General features: G+C 42.3%; 3 protein-coding genes across 4 annotated transcripts in view; 2 read left to right on the top strand and 1 right to left on the bottom strand.

Moving 5' to 3' along the window:
- Window positions 1-741: 741 nt before the first annotated feature.
- On the bottom strand, window positions 742-2965 carry TXNDC17 (thioredoxin domain containing 17). Its single transcript, XM_041425334.1, has 4 exons — window positions 2694-2965; window positions 1942-2023; window positions 1595-1670; window positions 742-1020 (listed from the first exon to the last, which is right to left on the bottom strand). Exons 1-4 carry the CDS (start codon window positions 2833-2835, stop codon window positions 952-954), a joined length of 369 nt encoding a protein of 122 aa, XP_041281268.1. The 5' UTR covers window positions 2836-2965; the 3' UTR covers window positions 742-951.
- A 329-nt stretch (window positions 2966-3294) lies between these two features.
- On the top strand, window positions 3295-18438 carry KIAA0753 (KIAA0753 ortholog). Its single transcript, XM_041425335.1, is given in 18 exon segments — window positions 3295-3384; window positions 3886-3934; window positions 3937-3998; window positions 4172-4784; window positions 5276-5382; window positions 5659-5721; window positions 6525-6740; window positions 7839-8049; window positions 9165-9361; window positions 12942-13111; window positions 14183-14272; window positions 14448-14535; window positions 14769-14942; window positions 15933-16014; window positions 16648-16768; window positions 16909-17133; window positions 17230-17394; window positions 17487-18438. Coding segments are annotated over 17 exon segments (2676 nt in total). The 3' UTR covers window positions 17348-17394; window positions 17487-18438.
- A 1003-nt stretch (window positions 18439-19441) lies between these two features.
- Window positions 19442-20022, top strand: part of PITPNM3 (PITPNM family member 3) — a 34047-nt gene continuing 33466 nt past the window's right edge. For both annotated transcript variants that reach the window (XM_041425366.1, XM_041425364.1), the window contains exon 1: window positions 19442-19950. In XM_041425366.1, coding sequence (XP_041281300.1) covers window positions 19929-19950 — 22 coding nt within the window. In that variant the 5' untranslated portion in view covers window positions 19442-19928. The remainder of the gene's footprint in view (window positions 19951-20022) is intronic.

Genomic DNA, 20022 nt, shown 5'->3' with positions numbered 1-20022 from the left:
ACTTACAGCTCTGGGACAAGCAAAGGTGAAGTGATGATAGACAAAGTCAAACTGTGCAGTTTTTCCTTGAAACCAAGCTGAGCTATTACTTGTCACTTCTGTTTCCCAGTCATTGCTGATGGAAGTTAGTTTTCCTTACAGCACGTTGTACAGATAGAAATCAGGAGTGTACAGGGTGAGGTCTGGGGTGCAGAGCAGAGAGAGGTGCTGATGGTAAACTCTGCAGCATAGAGAAGGAAACAAGCTGTAGCTGTCTCTGTTCTGTTAAACTCAGCTTCCTTGAATCTTGGCCTCTGCCCGTGCAGCAGTGGCTGCTCTGGAGTCTGTGTGGGGAAATGGGCCATTGCTTGGAGTACTGGAGAAGCACTTTATTCCTGTATAGTTTTTTATTCTAAGAACATAGCTCTTGGCAGCTGCCAGGGTTTTAATTTTCATATTTTCAGACTGTATTTCTGGTGCATTCCTGTTGTATTTCCTGTCCTTGTAGGAGCAGGTACTCCCTAACATGTCATCAGTGACACTACAGCTGCCAGCCGTCACATTATCACACTCGGAATGAACAGATAAGCCATTCAACATCTTTGGCATTGAGAATTTATCAGTAATTATGTGGTCAGGCTTAGGAAGGAGGTCTTTCTGTTTCTCCCCTTCCTCCTTACTCACTGTAACTTTGCAGTTACACTTCAGTAAGTGCAGGCTAATCTGCCTTTCAAACATGAGCTCAACTCCTCTGAAAAGAGGTTGTTCACAAACTCATTTATTTGGACATGAAAGATACATTTTTTCTTCTAAGATTTTAGTGTAAAGTTTGGACCCAGAATTTCAGGACATTTATCTTGATTTGTCCAAAGTAATTAATTATTAAAGTTTTAACAAAGTTCAGTGATTCCTTGAAAGGACAGTGCAGTAATTGAGACTACCACCTTCATCAATGATTGACTAGTGAGGGCTTCAGTCTTCAGTAAACAACATACGCACAAGCTCTGATTTAAAACATTCTTCTTCAACCAGCTTCTGAGGCTGAAAGAAAAAAGTTCATAATTAAAAAACCTGTTCTAGCTGAGAGCCATTTGTACATACTAACATTAGCCACATCCAGCAACTTTGTCCTGGTGAGTGAAGTAGTGGGGGCGCAACAAGAAAGGTTACAACTGAAGCATTCCTGAGGGTTTTCTGGCCTTGGAAGAGGCATTTCTAAGAAAGCAACATGTACAAGTTACAACTTGAGCTGCAGTCTGAGTGCTCGGAACTTGTTTCACTCCCCTAGTTCAGTGTTAGGATTTTTCAAAAGTTGAGGAGCTGCAAATCAGAAACAGTAACAGTACGTGGCTAAGAAGTTTCTCAGCCCCTCAAGCACTATGAGCCAAGTGCACATATTTCCTTTACAGCATGTTTATTAAAGATATTACACAATAAGAAGAATGGTTGTCCCTTGAGGAACTGGGAGCAGAAGAGCTGTTTAGAATACTCTGATCTCCTTGAACAAGAGAGGTTTCTCAGAAAATACAAGTGACTAATTCATTTACAGCCCTAAATTCCTGTCAGGTCCCCATCTCAATGTCTGCAGATCCAGAACATAAAACAAATCACTTACTGTTCCATATTTAAGTAGTGTAGGCACTCCTGTAAGTTTCAGATTCCTCCTGAATTCATTGTTGGGATCCTTCCAGCTGTTCAGAAAGAAGGTGTTAGGCACAGCTTGTAGAGGGGCATTTTGAAGTTAAAATAGCTTCAAAATTATTCAAAGGCCTTTGCCTCACACCTTCTCAATGCCCTTCTCAAAACAAGCATGCAGATAGGTCATGTCAGAGATGGTGAAGACCTCAAAAATGATAGACTCCTTACAGAAAAGGACAGCTCAGTCAGTTTTTTCAACAGGTCAACCACCAGCCCACCAAGAGAACAAAGTTACCCCATTTGTCAGCATTTAAAGGTACTTACTAGGCTCTATCTCCTACTAGACAGTAGATGAAAACTGACTCATCAGGCAGGTTATGAAGTTCCTTCCTCACAATTGGCTCAGCTGGAAAAAATTTTTTTAAATCTTTTAGTACTTAATACTCGTGCTGCAAGATCACATGCATTTACTTGGACCGGCAAGGCAGCTAATTAATATTTTGTCTGCTTTAGTTAGAGATCTGTATTTCGTTGCACCTGGCTACCCACAAGTTTTTCAGAGTTTATTACATGCTCGAACCCTGACTGGACTTGTGTTGGAGTAAAGGCCAATTTCTTCTCTTAACACGAAGAGAAACACTCGTTCTGTCCTGTCCTGGGTGTGGTAGCGCAGCACAGCGCCCTTCTGCAGGCAGACGGTTCCCTAAGGCACCTTCATACCTGCTGAGACACGTAAAGCCCGGCAGTTCAGTGCGGTGATTTCTCAGAAGGAAATGCTGCCGCTGGGCACGGTCGGGGAGGCAGCGCTGCGGCTGCACTGTGCACACGGTGACACTGAGCGCAGCACTCGGGTCTGCTCGCCTGCCGGCTGTGTGCCAGCCCCCGCCAGCAGCCCGTGCCGTTCCACGTGCGCCACACAGCCCGCTCAGCCCGCTCGGTTCACCAGGGCAAAGCGCCCTGGAGCCCGGCCCCGCCGCGGGGCTGCTCTGCCCGCCCGGCATTTTCCGGAAAGGCACCCGGGGCCTCCCCGGCTTCCTCAGGACCGACACGGCCCTGCGCTCCCCCACGGGCCTCACCCGTCACGCAGTCGGGACACCAGCTCCTGCCCTCGGCGTCCTTATCGCCGCAGAAGAGCGCGAAGATGGGCCGGCCGTGGTAGCTCTGCGCCGTCCGCACGAACTCGGGGTACCCGCGGACCTGCCTCTCCTCCCAGCCCATGGCGGCAGCGACTGAGGCCCCGCCCGGCGCGGCCCGCGCGGCCGCCGTAGCTCCGCGCGCTCCCGGCGGCCCCTGCGGCGGCGGGACCGGGTTCGAACGGCGCCTGCTGCAGCCCGGGCCTCCCGTCCGTCTGTCCGTCCGTCCCTCCCTCCGTCCGTCTGTCCCTCCCTCCCTCCGTGTGTTCGTCCGCCCCTCCCTTGCGGCAGCGCCCGGGGCTCTCCGTGCCGGTGCCGCCCGGGACGCCGTGAGGGCCAGGGGCGGGAGCAGCCGCGGGCCCTGTGCGGCCGCGGAGAGGCCGCCCCAGGCTGTCCGCCGCCCCTCGGGCTGGTTCTCCCTTTGTTACTCACATCAGGCCCGGGATGGCTTTTGCCAGCCTGAAGTAGCGGCTCACTGCTCTCGCATTCACAGCTGTGATCACAGGCAAGGGATAACAGCGGCATTCGCTCTCGAGCCGATGAGATGGTACCAAGCAAGACAGCGGTGTCTGATGGTGCGTTTGCATTCACCACCCAGCGATACGGCAGTGAAGCTAAAGCTTTACAAACACAGGTACCATTTGCCGTCTGTAGCGATGCTGAATTGGTTTTCTTTGTGATTGTAACAAAAAGATGATTCTGACCCACTTCATAAGGCAGCCCAGCAAGGAGTGTCATACTGGCTTTCCTCGTGCTGTCACATTAACTTGACACTGTCCTTTAGTGAGGCTAGATATCACAAACTGTATGTGTAATTATTCTTAATTGTCTCTTGTGGTTCAATCCCAGTAGGCAGCTGAGCATGCAGCCACTTGCTCACCCTCTGCCAGCTGGGATGGGGAAGAGAACTGGAAGGCGAAAAGTATGAAAAATTATGGGTTGTGATGAAGGCAGGTTAACAGGGAAGGCAAATGCTTTCCTGTTTGTGTGCACAAACAAAGCAAAATAAGGAATTTATTCTCTCCATCCATGAGCAGGCAGGAATTCAGCCATTTTCATTACTTCAGCACGTATAACAGTGACTGAGGAAGACAAATGCTGTCACCAGTCTCCCCTTTCTCCTTCTTCCCTGCAGCTTTTACTGCTAGGCATGGTTCCCCAGGGTGTGGAATATGCCTTTTGTCAGATGGGGTCAGCCATTCAATTGTTTATTCTCTAGCTTCTTGCCCACCCCCAGGCTACTCAGTGGTGAGCAGGTGAGGAGCAGAAAAGGCCTTGAGCACCACTTAGCAAGAATGAAAACATTGGTGTGCTGTTAGCACTGTGTTCATCATAAATCCAAAACAGTTGCATCAGGACAGTTGCATCACCTGTGTATAGCATTCTGTATAACATCAGGGTTTTTTTTACACTTTGAACAGCTCCAGTTTAATAGAAATGTTCCTGCAGTTCCAGAGAACTTGGCTCTCAGATTCTCTCACCCCCGTCCAATTATAATAGAAAAACTGAAGGTGTCCAGTGATCAGAGAAAGCTCGTTGGAAGTGAGGACCTCAGCCTGAGAAGCTCTGGGATGTTCTCAGTGGTATCTGAAGAGAGACTTAAATTGGCTGTTCAGCTGGCAAAAAGGGACATCAAACAAAGACGTCTCCAAGAACAAGTGAAGCAGCAGGTATTTGGAGATGTCGTCAGTACACCGTTGTGGGCCCAGAAATCACAACCACAGAAGACTGAAGTATTTGCAGGTCAAGAAAATAAAAATACCCTGAAGTCTCAGACTCACTTGACATGTCAGCAGAGGCTTGCCCAGCCTTCCCGAGGGGGGTCTGCCAGCTCTGACACGAACGTTCATCTCTGTGCAGCTAAGGAAGGAAAGCCAGTACCAGCTGTTTTGGACTCTCCTCCCACTCGGGACACAGGAACAGACCCCAAGCAAAATTTAAATAAAAAAACCCATCAAAATATGCTGGAAGTCCAACGTCTGCAAAAAGAATTGAGGAGCTATGTCCAGAAAATTGAAGCTATTATTAAAAAAGGTGTAAGACTGAACAGTAATTATGTTATATACATGTACACTAGTTTGTTGATTCTCCCCCCATTTTTTGGGTTGGATTAGAATTTGTATTTATGTCTGGACTTTTGAGAACCATCTATTTTTTGAAAAGTAAATAAAATAATAGCTAGCCAGCTTAAGCAGTTGGTGCTTTTGTAATAACTAGCAGGGGGTTTAACCGTTCCTAATTTTGAGTGCTTTATCTGCAACTTTGTCATAAAACTAATCATAAACATGATTTTTTAATAACTAATGAGCTGTATTGTATTAGACTGTTTAGTCAAATTCTAAATAGAAACAGGATGTAGAGTTTACAATAACTAACTTGCATTACTGTTAAAGGAACCCCCACAAATATGTGGTTTGGTTTTGCATGGAAAAGGCTTATTACTAAATTGTGTCTGTTGTTATGACTTAATTGGCATTTTCACAGGTTAAATTAAGATATAAAACTTTATATTCTGTGCTTTTTAGGGAGAGATAGAGAACTTCTAGATCCTGAAAACGAGCAGCGGCTTTGCAGTAGGAGACAGCAACAGGCTGCACGGTCAGCTCGGATGCTGTATGTGCTCCAGCAACAGGTGGGAGCCATGGTTTAAACTGGGATGCATAGGAGCTTATTTTGTTGTGATGAATTTGTCAGAAACTAACTGAAACAAGAGAAGTTATCTCTGAACTTGTATGGCATTCTAGTTTAGATCTGAATGGTGTGACTGATTTCCTTCATGGCTGGACAGAGAGGTGAGCATCACTGTTGGAAAATCTCAGATGCTACAGTGAAGATCTATTGTTCATTTATAGCCACAGAAGTAATTGTGACTGACTTGCTCCTCTCTGTTTCCTTTCTTCATAAACAGGTAAAAGAAATTCAGGATGATTTAGAGAAACTGAGTCCTCATACAATCAAACATACTAAAAAGGTAAGATGTAATTATCCTTCAGGCTGTAAGTGACTTATTGACAGAGTTTTCTGGATAATTGAGTTTGGTTGTCTAGGTGGCAGCTAAGCCCTTTCCAGAAAGGAGATTTCCTTTGTATATTACATATTTCATCTCATTCCCCAAGAAGTATGGCTCACTTGGCCTGATACTGCCTTTGCTGCTTCTCCTCACGTCTCATCTGCAGTAAATGAGAGGAAGGTGGTTGGTCTTCTGCGTTTATGTGGCTTCTAATTCCTTCTTCATTCCAATTTCTTTTTGCAAGGAATTAGCAACGTGCTCTACTCTTGACTGCTTTTTTTAGACTTCTGGTTGATGACACTCAGTCTTACCAGCCTTCTTTCTGATTTTCTTCTCTGTCCAGCACCTTTCAGGGGGATGGCTGAGATCATGCCCACAGTCTAGCCAATGTTGCCCTGATGTTCTCTTTTCCTTTTTCAATCACCTGCATTTTCTTCTGTAACAAAACAAGGAGGATTGAGGATATCCTTGTTTGTGCAATTGTTGCACATTAGACTCCAGCCAACTGTAAATGGCACAGGTAGTAGAAACATCATGACATGTTATACCCAGGCTGTTTTACCTGAGGCCAGCATGACGTTGATAGGAGTACTCTTGTGAGGAATCTTGAGTTTTGTTTTGTCTCACAAATGGATTAATATCAATTAAAATTATTCCAAGCCTGAGTGTTTCTGCGTGACATTTTGGCAACAATTCTTCCAGTGCTGTAAGTATCCATAGAAGCTATAGTTATTAAAGCATTTATTTGTTTTTAATTTTTCCAGTCTCGAGCAGTATCCAGGTTGGCAGCAGCACACAGAGGAGCTGTACGAACCTTGCAGGCGTTTGCCAATCAGTTTACAGATCAAACAGATGAGCAGATTCCTGCCCACTACAAGGAACTGGGCAGTCTCATTCGTCAGCTGTCTCTCTGCTCCGCCAAACTAGAAGGGAATTCTTCCATTTCTGAAGCTATCATAGACATTTTGCTGCAAGTCGAGGTAGGAACAAAACATTTGTTTTTGCTAAGGCAGGAAAGAGGTGGTGAAATATGAGATTGTGTTAATGAAATGGCAGAATATATTACTGGATTTGTTTTTATTTTTTAAAGGCCATATTTTCTAATGTAAAAATGTACTTCTAATGTTCCTAAGTAATGGTGGTCTAAAAGAGACATGCATACTAAACACAGAATCTACCTACTGCTGGTCTTGTTGATGCTGTTCCTGGCTTTCTTGGCTGTCCTGGTAGAATGAGGACTAGTGGCGATAGTCATAACAAAGCATCAGTTTCTAATTCATTAGTTATTTTCAGGACAGAGAGAATTCATTTTATACATAGGTATGCATTAATGTTTTATTACCCTGGATGCATGCTTTAGTCATCACTATCAGTAGGGAGCACCTGAGCATCTCATACAGTGCTGCGTGCAGAGTTGTCCTGGCAGAAGATAAAGTTGTGGGTACAAGAGTTACTTGGCTCTGTGCCCTTCAATATCTTTTTTAATGATATCTGATGACTTACACATGTCATTGGTATCATAGAAAAGTTCTGATTCATATTGCCTGCTGCATAAATCAAAAAAAAGCAATACCAGAGCCATAATACTTTCCTTAAAATACTGTTAAAACTGTAAGAGCTGTGGTTTTAATTTTAGTGTTAGGACCTGCTTATGAGGACAGTAAGAGTGCTAACTGCCTGGGAATGGAAAATGAGGTAGTTGTTTAAGTTTGGACATAGCATTGGAAGAAGTGTCTGTGTTACCATAGTCATGTGACTGTGAAATTTTTGTTAGTCTGTAGCTCCTGTGTTCAATTCTTTTTGAGCATTCTTTAAGCAAATGGTTTGCTGGAGTCAGTTGTAAATACAAAAATGTAAGCCTTCTCAGCAAAATTGAAGTTAATAAAGTGAAAAAATTTCCATATGAACAAGGTATCAGTCTGAAAAAACCTGAAAGTTATCATCTGAAAAAAAAAAAAAAACAAACCAAAAAAACCACCAGACCACAAAAGCTCCAGCTGCTTAGAATGTCTTGAATTTGCTTTTCATTACATCAGATTTACTGAGAGAGTAATTAAAACTCTAAATATTTGGTGCAGGATCTAAATTCACTGCTGGAAAGCAAGCAAACACCAAAAGCAATGAAGAAATGCATTTCAGCTTCTCAGGCCAAATCTCCAAGGAACACCGAGACGTTTCCAGACAGAAAGCACTTTCTGTCTCCAAAAGGACAAAAGAAACCTCTCACCTTAAAGGGACAGCATGGACAAGAGTCTAAAAAACCTCCATGTGCCAGGAGTCTTTTGACTGGTTTGTATTTTGAGTAACTAAATACATTTTTATCCCTTAACTTGCCATCTGCAGTTCAGTTTTTTAGTATGGTATTGTTGGTCAGAAGTTGGTTAGATGTTAGCAAATCAGTCTAACAAAAACCAGGCTGTGGTTGTTTAACTGCTCATACTGAAAAGTTATTCCGTGTCTTTGGCTCAGAATTCCCTTGGCTGGTACAATTTCTTTACTTCTGGGAACACTGGCTGTTTTATCCTGGCCAGTTAATTACTGTTAATAGCTTTTGCACAACAGTCACACTTTTGTACCTAGAGACACATGAGCTGATGGTTAAGCTGAAGACTTGGGGGGGTTTTCACCACTGTCCTGTGGTGCAACTGTTTGGAATTGGCTTTCTGTATCATTCTTTTGCTTTGGCTATGAAAAGAAAGGAGCTTTATCCTTTCTCAAGGTGTTGTGAGATAAATATACCTAAAGTGTTTTGGCACTTCATGAAAGCCACTGTAAGTTCTTACATTATTATAATATAAACTATAATAACTGTTTTTCTTCTTTGTGGTGACTTTCTCATATCTCAGGCTGGTTTGTACTACAATAGTAAGTATTCCCTACTGTAGCAAGAATTGCTTCCCAGGTAGCAAGAATTCCATATGCTGAATTCTGGCAGTCCAGGGAGACAGTATATAAACATGTCATGGTTTCCATGTGTCTTGCTGCCTAAAAGAGGATGCTTTGTTATCACTGCCTAGACCTCATATAGCAATTGCTCCCAAAAGACTTTCCCATTACTTGCATATATATGTGTATATATATATTGTGTATATTTTTTTTTCACATATCTCTGTACATATAAATATGTACATGCATACAAGCCCCAAACCTTCCTGTTCATCAAAACAATGTAAGAAATACAAATTATTTAATACTTGTCAGGAAATACAGGCTAGAATTTTTCATTTTGTGTTTGATTTTTATAAAATTATAGTAGAGCTTAAAAGTTCATGATAAGGTATGCCTAGACAAAGGTATCAAATACAGAAAAAAAGACAATTCTTGCCCCTTTCAAATTACAGTTAACAGTTCATATGTTATTTTTAGTATAGATAAACACTGACATGTTGCAAATATTTCAGCAGTTCAACAGACAAACAGTTGTGCTCATATATTACACAATAAATGCCAAGAAGAAAGTGGTCCACCTACTTCAGAGAGAAATGCCACTTTGCAAGGAAGCACAGATGTACTGGTGAGAGCTAGAGCTGTAAAAAAGGATTCTGTCCTTGAAAGTGGTGCTTTGAAGAAGAAAGTTGTGTTATTGCCTACAAAACCACAGGTATGGAAGTGATAAATCATTCATGTTGTCTTCTACTTGTTTTCTGGGATTTGTTGTATGATATAAGACACTGTCAAAGCTTCACATTTCCTCACAATATTGCTATTCTGAGCTAGGAGACCTAGGGGGATAAACTGTGTCATCTGCCTGTTATTTCTAGTGGTTATGACTATTTTAGCAAATGTTTTTTGAAAACAGTGTTTACTGTTTCTTGGAAATACACTCTACAACTAGAAACGGCAACAGAATTGGTAAGGAAAATGCTCACTGAAACTAGTTTCATGTTTGAAATTAAGGGTTTTTTAAAATCTGAAATTAGAGCTGAAGTATCTTCCTCCTGTGGTCATCCTCTGTCACAAAAAATGCACTCAACAGTAATGTGCTAATGTTAGTAGGGGAATATAAGTTACTCAGGCTTACTTATTTGGATAACAGAAATGATAAAATTTCACTATACAGGTTCTGGTTTCTGCTAAGTCCTTGCAACCGGGAAGAAGCTCCCTAGTAGAAAGAAAATAATTCTTGAAAGACTAAGGCTATATTTTGCTAAGAAGTGTATTTTTCTTTTATTCATTCCTCAGAGTATCACTTTTAACTAGGAAAATAAAATCTGACACAGTAACATAGATATATGCCTATGTAACTTCTAGTGCTTCCTATCCCCGTGGATCAGTGAGGATCATGGGCAGGAAGGTTAAGCATTTCAATAATTCATGTAGAGGGGATGAGCCTAAGTGACCTTGTAACAGGTGTAAATGTGGGAATGTTATAGTTTTGTGGCTGAATACAATGGTACCTTGGAAACCTTCTATTTAGATTTATAAATGGTTTACATAGAGTCTAATTCTGAAAAATCAAAAGTAAGTATTTTCCCCATGAAGAAAAACACTGGAAAAGGTGGACATCAGATTTACTGAGAGAGTAATTAAAACTCTAAATATTTGGTGCAGGATCTAAATTCACTGCTGGAAAGCAAGCAAACACCAAAAGCAATGAAGAAATGCATTTCAGCTTCTCAGGCCAAATCTCCAAGGAACACCGAGACGTTTCCAGACAGAAAGCACTTTCTGTCTCCAAAAGGACAAAAGAAACCTCTCACCTTAAAGGGACAGCATGGACAAGAGTCTAAAAAACCTCCATGTGCCAGGAGTCTTTTGACTGGTTTGTATTTTGAGTAACTAAATACATTTTTATCCCTTAACTTGCCATCTGCAGTTCAGTTTTTTAGTATGGTATTGTTGGTCAGAAGTTGGTTAGATGTTAGCAAATCAGTCTAACAAAAACCAGGCTGTGGTTGTTTAACTGTTCATACTGAAAAGTTATTCCGTGTCTTTGGCTCAGAATTCCCTTGGCTGGTACAATTTCTTTACTTCTGGGAACACTGGCTGTTTTATCCTGGCCAGTTAATTACTGTTAATAGCTTTTGCACAACAGTCACACTTTTGTACCTAGAGACACATGAGCTGATGGTTAAGCTGAAGACTTGGGGGGGTTTTCACCACTGTCCTGCAGTGCAACTGTTTGGAATTGGCTTTCTGTATCATTCTTTTGCTTTGGCTATGAAAAGAAAGGAGCTTTATCCTTTCTCAAGGTGTTGTGAGATAAATATACCTAAAGTGTTTTGGCACTTCATGAAAGCCACTGTAAGTTCTTACATTATTATAATATAAACTATAATAACTGTTTTTCTTCTTTGTGGTGACTTTCTCATATCTCAGGCTGGTTTGTACTACAATAGTAAGTATTCCCTACTGTCCCCAGGTAGCAAGAATTCCATATGCTGAATTCTGGCAGTCCAGGGAGACAGTATATAAACATGTCATGGTTTCCATGTGTCTTGCTGCCTAAAAGAGGATGCTTTGTTATCACTGCCTAAACCTCATATAGCAATTGCTCCCAAAAGACTTTCCCATTACTTGCATATATATGTGTATATATATATTGTGTATATTTTTTTTTCACATATCTCTGTACATATAAATATGTACATGCATACAAGCCCCAAACCTTCCTGTTCATCAAAACAATGTAAGAAATACAAATTATTTAATACTTGTCAGGAAATACAGGCTAGAATTTTTCATTTTGTGTTTGATTTTTATAAAATTATAGTAGAGCTTAAAAGTTCATGATAAGGTATGCCTAGACAAAGGTATCAAATACAGAAAAAAAGACAATTCTTGCCCCTTTCAAATTACAGTTAACAGTTCATATGTTATTTTTAGTATAGATAAACACTGACATGTTGCAAATATTTCAGCAGTTCAACAGACAAACAGTTGTGCTCATATATTACACAATAAATGCCAAGAAGAAAGTGGTCCACCTACTTCAGAGAGAAATGCCACTTTGCAAGGAAGCACAGATGTACTGGTGAGAGCTAGAGCTGTAAAAAAGGATTCTGTCCTTGAAAGTGGTGCTTTGAAGAAGAAAGTTGTGTTATTGCCTACAAAACCACAGGTATGGAAGTGATAAATCATTCATGTTGTCTTCTACTTGTTTTCTGGGATTTGTTGTATGATATAAGACACTGTCAAAGCTTCACATTTCCTCACAATATTGCTATTCTGAGCTAGGAGACCTAGGGGGATAAACTGTGTCATCTGCCTGTTATTTCTAGTGGTTATGACTATTTTAGCAAATGTTTTTTGAAAACAAACAGTGTTTACTGTTCCTTGGAAATACACTCTACAACTAGAAACGGCAACAGAATTGGTAAGGAAAATGCTCACTGAAACTAGTTTCATGTTTGAAATTAAGGGTTTTTTAAAATCTGAAATTAGAGCTGAAGTATCTTCCTCCTGTGGTCATCCTCTGTCACAAAAAATGCACTCAACAGTAATGTGCTAATGTTAGTAGGGGAATATAAGTTACTCAGGCTTACTTATTTGGATAACAGAAATGATAAAATTTCACTATACAGGTTCTGGTTTCTGCTAAGTCCTTGCAACCGGGAAGAAGCTCCCTAGTAGAAAGAAAATAATTCTTGAAAGACTAAGGCTATATTTTGCTAAGAAGTGTATTTTTCTTTTATTCATTCCTCAGAGTATCACTTTTAACTAGGAAAATAAAATCTGACACAGTAACATAGGTATATGCCTATGTAACTTCTAGTGCTTCCTATCCCCGTGGATCAGTGAGGATCATGGGCAGGAAGGTTAAGCATTTCAATAATTCATGTAGAGGGGATGAGCCTAAGTGACCTTGTAACAGGTGTAAATGTGGGAATGTTATAGTTTTGTGGCTGAATACAATGTTACCTTGGAAACCTTCTATTTAGATTTATAAATGGTTTACATAGAGTCTAATTCTGAAAAATCAAAAGTAAGTATTTTCCCCATGAAGAAAAACACTGGAAAAGGTGGAACTGTTTGCAAAAATAATAGTCGCAGGATTAAGCATGTGTGCTGTTCAGGCACAGCTGTACTTCCCTTTCAAGCACTTGTAAATCCTTCACATGCATCAACTGCAGCAAAGCCAGCAGGCATGATTTCAAGATAAAGTCTGCAGCAGAATGCCAAATACTTTAAAAACTCAACTACCGGAATAGGTGATTTAACGTGATCATGTTAATTTTAAGGGAATGCTGAAATCTTTAAAGTCAAGACGGGCACACCCTCCAGGAAAGCATGCCCGATTTCAAGAGCCAACTATAGCTTTCCAACTAAAAGAGAACAGACGACCTGTTAAGGAGAGCAAAATGCCTTGCGTGCCTTCAGAGCCTCCAGCTCGCTCTGTTTCACCTAAGCGGTATGTTTGCAGTCCCCGGCACCCTCCTTTGCTTCCCGGTGGAAACGCTTCTGGATCTGTGCTAGTGACTAGAGTTGGCCAGGCTTCAGTCCAGTGGCACGGCACAGCTCGCTGTCACACAGCTCCTCTCTTTTCCCGCTTGGCCCAGAGCAGCCCCATTCCGTAAAGCCTGGGAAGAGCCAGGGCTTTTGTCTTTTGTTGGAGTTGCTGTCTGGGAGTCAAGGGCCAGCTGTGCAAGGCGGGGCAGTGTCAAAGCACAGCAGGAGGAGTGGGTATTCCCAGCACTGCATTAAGAAGGTAAATTTTATCTCCCTGTTTCAGAAGGACAAGATACATATATTTTTCCCAGACAATAATAAAGTGCAGATTTGTTTACTCTAAACTCTATTCAACATACTGTTAGACAGGGGTCTCCAAATTTAGGTTGGTTTGGGACTGGTGTTTGTGGCATTTGAAGCAGGAGATCCAGGTGCTGGATCCGTACTAGGCAGTATGCATGGTAAGATGAGGAGCTCATTTATCTGGATGGTATTTGTGGATAAGCATGTAGTTCCTGTTACAGCAGAAACATGATTCAAGATCCCTCATTCTCAACAGAATTTTCTGGATTACATGGTTTTAGTCTATTAATTTTCTCTCCGAAGTTTCTTGTAACTCTTCCAAACTAATACTGGAAATCACACTATTTCATTCTTCAGTTGTTAGAATGTACATTTTGTAACTCTCTATGCTACTGTGCTATTTTTATTGGTTTGGGACTGGTGTTTGTGGCATTTGAAGCAGGAGATCCAGGTGCTGGATCCGTACTAGGCAGTATGCATGGTAAGATGAGGAGCTCATTTATCTGGATGGTATTTGTGGATAAGCATGTAGTTCCTGTTACAGCAGAAACATGATTCAAGATCCCTCATTCTCAACAGAATTTTCTGGATTACATGGTTTTAGTCTATTAATTTTCTCTCCGAAGTTTCTTGTAACTCTTCCAAACTAATACTGGAAATCACACTATTTCATTCTTCAGTTGTTAGAATGTACGTTTTGTAACTCTATGCTACTGTGCTATTTTTGAAGACTAGCAAGGCTTGAAGCAAAAAATTCAAGAGGAGTGAAGATTCTAACTGACCTTTGCAGAGGAGAAATGAAAAAAATACAGAAGTTAAGGTAATGACTTTCTTTGAAAAATCTCATATAAGAGGTGTCAGATCTGATATGAGCTTCTCCCCACTCCCAACAGTGGGAGTAAATGTAAAAATACATTTATGTAGTTTGGTGTTTTAAATTATTGTTGACATACCAGGTTTCAGAATGGCATTGTCATTTGTTCTTCTTTGTGCAGGTCACAAACTCTTTCTCCACCCCCGTGTGCAGACAAAGCTGGGAAGGAGACACAGGAGTGGTCAGAGCCTCCATTAGACAGGACACAGGTAGTACAGGCAAGCTCATGCCACTGCGTGAATGATGCCTTGAGAGCTGTCAATCATAAATTTACAATGTAAATTTACAAATTACATTTGTAAAGCGGCAACAAACTGTTCACTTTCAACTTAATGCAAGTCACTTTTGTTTTGGTTTGGGGTTTTTTCTTTCTTTCTTGTATTGGGTTTATGTCTTTTTGTTTTCTGTAGCATTTGTTTTTGGGATTTGTGTTTTTAAGGAGCAGGTTGAAACAAATGCAGATATTCTGAGTGAAGAGCTGTTGGATGATCTTTTGGAAGATACTGCTCAGGAGCTGTGGAGCATGGATCAGCAGGAGAGACTCCAGGCCGAGGCCCTGCCTGTGGCTGACACCCATAGTCTGGAGTCAATGTTGCAAAGAATGGAAGAAATTGAAGTAAGATTTTATGTCTTAGTTTCATTTGTGTCAATTTTTTATTACTGTCCATAAATGATAATATCTGTAAGTATCTACATTCTTAAATGAAGCAAGGTCTGACTGGGTCAGTGTCTGAGATCAAAGACCTGGATGGAGTTGGTGCTTCCAGAAGACACAGTCTAAGAACAGAAGCAGAGTGTTTGATTCATCTGTTGCTGTAAAGTTGGCAGACCTGAGTTTGCAACCCATCTCAAGACTTTGTGGCTTAAATCTTTGTGTGTGAATGGGAGAATCAGTATGGTGATTATGTTGATTGTCTAACAGAATGGAAAGTATTTTAATATTAATTTGAATTTTTCCCTTTTGTGTGCTATAGAATCTCAGTATTCTAGTAGCATGACCATCTTGAGGAAATATGCTCTGGCAATCCAAAATATTTCACAGGGCAACATGGAGAGTCAGACAAATACATGGTTATCTGTGCCTTTTATTCATCTTTCATATAAATATTCTTAAGGTTATGGTTTACTTGACTTGAGCTTTCTCATATATTGCTTTTTTAAAAAGTTTTCTTCAGTCTATTTTTTCATAGTTTCTGGTTTGAGTTCCATTGTGACTTAGAACTACTCAGCTTAGGGGCATTTACTCCTAGAGATGTGTTCCTCAGTTGGAAGTGTGAAGCTGCAGTGTCCTTGTCCCTGAGGCACTGGAGCACACACTTGGATTCACTGTTGGTAGGCAGGAGCAGCTCAAGGGCCCTTCAGTTGTTTGGCTAAGGGCTGTTGGTCTGAAATGGGAGGAGTTCCCATGAGACTGGCAATTAGTTTTGTATTTGAGAATGGCATTTTGAACCAGAGACGTGTCTGTATTTTCAATCCCCCACCCCTTTTCTGTGCTGTGTTACTGGCCAGAGTAAGCCTGCTTAGCCCAAGGAGGATCCTGGCTCGCTTTGCTGTTAGTGCTCATCAGTACAGCTGTGCTCACCCACTCGTGTGTGTTCTGCCACAGAGGTACCAGGAGGCTGTCCGCAGGAGAGTCACCCAGATTGTCTACAGTGACTCCCAGTTCTGGGCCCAGGAGGACAAAATGGGTAATTGTCTTTTTTCATGCAACTTGGTTTCCCTGTAATCTGTAGGTTTAAATTCAGATGTTTTGAAATCAAGGTAATTGGATTATGTGTGATCAAGCAGCACCACTCTGGCACATCAGAGGGCAGTTTCTAAGATGTAGTTCTAAAATCAGTACTTTATCAGCACTCCTTTTCTTTATCCTGTGGTTTGATTGAGTAGCATAGTGAAGCTACATTGATTTTCCACTGGATCACATACAACTTTACTGAAACTGTATTGTTAAACACAAGTTGGAAAATCTCCCAGTAAGACTGATGAAGATTTACCCCAAATCTTCATAGATTCTTTTTCCATGTCTTGGATTTACCATTGAATTTGAGAGACTGTGCTATTTTTACAGTGATATTTTCTATCTCTCTGCTAGAAGTATCCACTGCCAGCACAAATGATTTACACTAAAGGTAGTATTTCTAAAATGCTCAGCTTTAATACACTGAGCTGTATTTATGTTTTTTTTCTAATTTTGAATACTTTACTTACCTGGAGGACTTCCCCTTAAAAGAAACAAAAGTCTTTGTGAGGACTTAACCTGCAGTAGATGTAGTTTTTCTCTTTCAGAAAACCAATTTAAAATAGTATTTTCTTCCTTCTAGAACTACAAATGGCATCAACAGCTAAAAAACTTACATCTCCTCATCCAGTTCAGACAACCAAATTAATCAGACACGGAGAACTGGAAACAGACATTTTATTTGAGGAACCTTTTGACACCACGTAAGTGAAATACTTGGCCCTACACTCAACTGTGGTGCATAAGATCTATGTGACTTCATTATAGTGTTTTCATTACACTGACTCTTCAAAAAGAGACTTAAAAATTTAGTTTTGTCTTGATGATTATTTTATATTTCCAGTGTTATTGATGAAAATAAAGAAGCAGACGAGAAATTGCAGACTGGAAATGACATTCTGCAGCCCTCGCCTCTGAACTCTCTACAGAAAGCATATTCTGTGTCTCTCTCTGTGCCAAGCAATGTGCTCCAGAGCATCTTGGATTATAACAGCAGATACAAGCATCATTTAAAGCTTATTTCCCATGAGGTCGTGGGCAGTTTCAATCCATGGCAGATTGCTGAGAGGTATATGAACTGTCTTTTTGTTTTGGAAGTGAAAGACTGGAATTTGAAAGTGGACTTTCTGAACCTTCTCCTTGTTTTTCCCTCTCTCTCCCTTAGTCTTGCAGAGCAACTGACAGAAGAAGCCCTGTGTGACGTGGCAGCAGAGCTGCAGGATGTTTGTGAGGACTATGCAGAAGCTGTATTCACGTCAGAGTTTTTGCAGCCTGTGCAGTGAATTCTTTCCCACCTGTTCCATCAACGTCAGCCTCAACAGTCTGTGAGGTTTTCTGCTCTGGATCTCCATACCTGTGCAGTGAATTCTTTCCCACCTGTTCCATCAACGTCAGCCTCAGCCTGACATGACACTCTGTGAGGTTTTCTGCTCTGAATCTCCATCAAAGATTCATCTTAGGTTTTTATAAAGCCATTATTATAACATTTTCCTTTTCAGAAAGGACTTGCTTGCTTTTCCTTTTATTGGCTAACCACCTTAGCACATGCTACACTGGAGTGAGTTCTTTTGGAGATGTAGCAATCCAGGGAAGGATTCTCATGGCACAGCACAAATATGCAAACACTTGTCACTGGCTGTACTTGCAGGCTTGCTTGGGCTCTTGCCGTCAGCTTCAGAATGGAGTTCCTGAGTATCTCTAGTACATAATGCACAGGCAAAAGGAGACCTTCCAAGAGAAGCAAGTGATAGAGATCTTACTTTCTTTTTCTTAAACTAGTCTAAAATGTTACATTTTTATCAGCATTTAGTGAGTGATTCAACCCCACACTCCTTTCTCTTAAGAATCCCATTGAAATCAAGAACAACCAAATAAATGAGCAATTGGCATTTCTGCAACATTAAATTAACTTGTTTCAAGTAATCAAGGTAATAGTTTGGATTATGTCTGGAGTCAGAGCAGCGACTAATAATTACTTACATAGTATTATAGGGAAATGCATCTGACATTCTGTTTCCTTTGTCAACTTTTTTCTCCAATGTTGTTCAATCTATAACACATTCATTTATAATCTTCTAAGATTATTTTTATTTCTTCCAATCAGAAAATATATTTTAGAAGTAATTTAGTTTCTATTGAAGCCTGGTTTACTATTTCAATCATTCTCAAATTTACATCAATTATAATGATGTAAATGTTACTGCTGAAGTGGAACTTTGCTGATAGGTGATTTCTGTAATTTAAACCAGCTGATTTCTAAAATTGTAAGTCAAAAATATTAAAGCAATTGTGTCTTTATGTGTATATATGTGTGTGAAAGTATTTTGAAGATGTTTTATTTTTTAATAAACAACACTTGTTTATTATCACTGAACACAGTTTTAGTTTAAGATAACTTCCCTCTGAATCCATTTGGAATAGCACAGCATATTCTATGATTCTATATATCCATGGTCTTTCTCTAGGATTGCTTTCTTTGGTGGCTTAGTGACACTGTAGCACCTTTAGGAGAGCAATCCTTGTCAAATCTTTTAAACAGGACTTGTGTCCAGCAGCAGAGGCAGCTAGCACTGTCACCCCTAGCTGGGGGAAGATGAACCATAGTTTACTTGCAGTTAGCTCTGGAGGTGGGAACTGCTGGGTGTTCTGGCTATTCCACTTAAGGCTCAAGCAAAACCACTCAGCTTGCCGTGTTCTCAGGGGTATTAGCTGTGGCTCTTGAATGAACTGCTAAACAATACCCCTAGCAAATCATGCAATTATACCTACCAAGCTGGTGTTGGCACAGAGCCTGTAAGTTGCTTTAGGACTCGGTTGCATTTTGTTTGCTTGGTTCTTTAATTGTAGGATTTTTGGGGCAAAACTTTTGGTCACTGCCCTTTATTTAGTGGTGTTCTGACACACTGCAGTAACATACAATCCCTCCTAAGCTCTCTGCTAGCCTCCTCCCATCGTTTCTACAAGAAGGGCTGTGACAAGTCATTCCTTAAGATTAATTTCTCCCGGTTATTGCGGGTTCTGTAGAAGTTCGCTTCTCTACTTTTAGAGACATGCTGCTAGTGAGGCTCTTGAAGAGGGACGAACCCTGTAAGTTCCCTAACTCAGCTTTCAGCAGACTCTAAGCCACTTGCCTACGGCTGACTTAAAAGGCAGCTTTGCAGTTGTTTAGCCACTGCATTGACATGGGGCTTGGCAACACCCGGAGGAATTTTGCTGCTGAAATCCAGAGCAGCCGCTCGCAGGAGCGGGCAGTGCCGCAGCAGCAGCCGAGCCGCGCGCCCCAGCACCGCGGGCCGGCGGAGGGACAGCGCCTCTCGGCCCCGGACAGCTGAGGGCGGGAGCCGGGCACCGAGCGGGTCTCAGCCTCCTCCGGCTCTGGGCGCTCGCAGCTCCGAGGGGCGCCAGGACGGCAAGGGAGCCGCGACCCCTCCCCGGGAGGCGTGTCGTGAGGGCTGCGGGCGAGGCGAGCTCCAGGCGCAGGGTCCTCGCCGGCAGCGGCGGGGCGAGGCCCGCCGCCGAGCCCTTGCGGGGCCGGGGGCTGCTCGCACCTCGCGGCCGCTCTCTCCAGGCCGTATATGCGCAGCCACGTTCCCGTGCTGGCCCGGCCCGGCCCGGCCCCCGCTCTCGGCGGAGCCGCTCACTGCGCCTTGAGTGACGGCGGCTGCGCCTTTGGCGGCGGGCGGGCGGCACCGGGCGGCGGCGGCGGCGTCTCCCGGCCGCGTCCCTCAGCGCCGCAGGCAAGGGGGCGGCGCGGGGCCTCTGCTGAAAGCCGATGGGGCGCCGGAGAGCAGGGTGCCGGAGCGCCCAGCAGGCGAGCACCTGACGCGGCTGAAGACGACTTGGCTGCGAGCGGGCAGCCCTGAAATGGCGAAAGCTCCCCTCCCAGGTAAGTGCTGAGCCTGCGCGGCGCAATGGGGCAGTCCCGAGGGGAGAGCGAGGCCCCCGGGGCGGGATGGGG

The sequence above is a fragment of the Onychostruthus taczanowskii genome, unplaced genomic scaffold (genome assembly GCF_017590055.1).
Source record: "Onychostruthus taczanowskii isolate IOZ18803 unplaced genomic scaffold, ASM1759005v1 scaffold89, whole genome shotgun sequence".
NCBI lineage: Eukaryota > Metazoa > Chordata > Aves > Passeriformes > Passeridae > Onychostruthus > Onychostruthus taczanowskii.
This window is presented reverse-complemented; position numbering and strand designations above follow the sequence as displayed.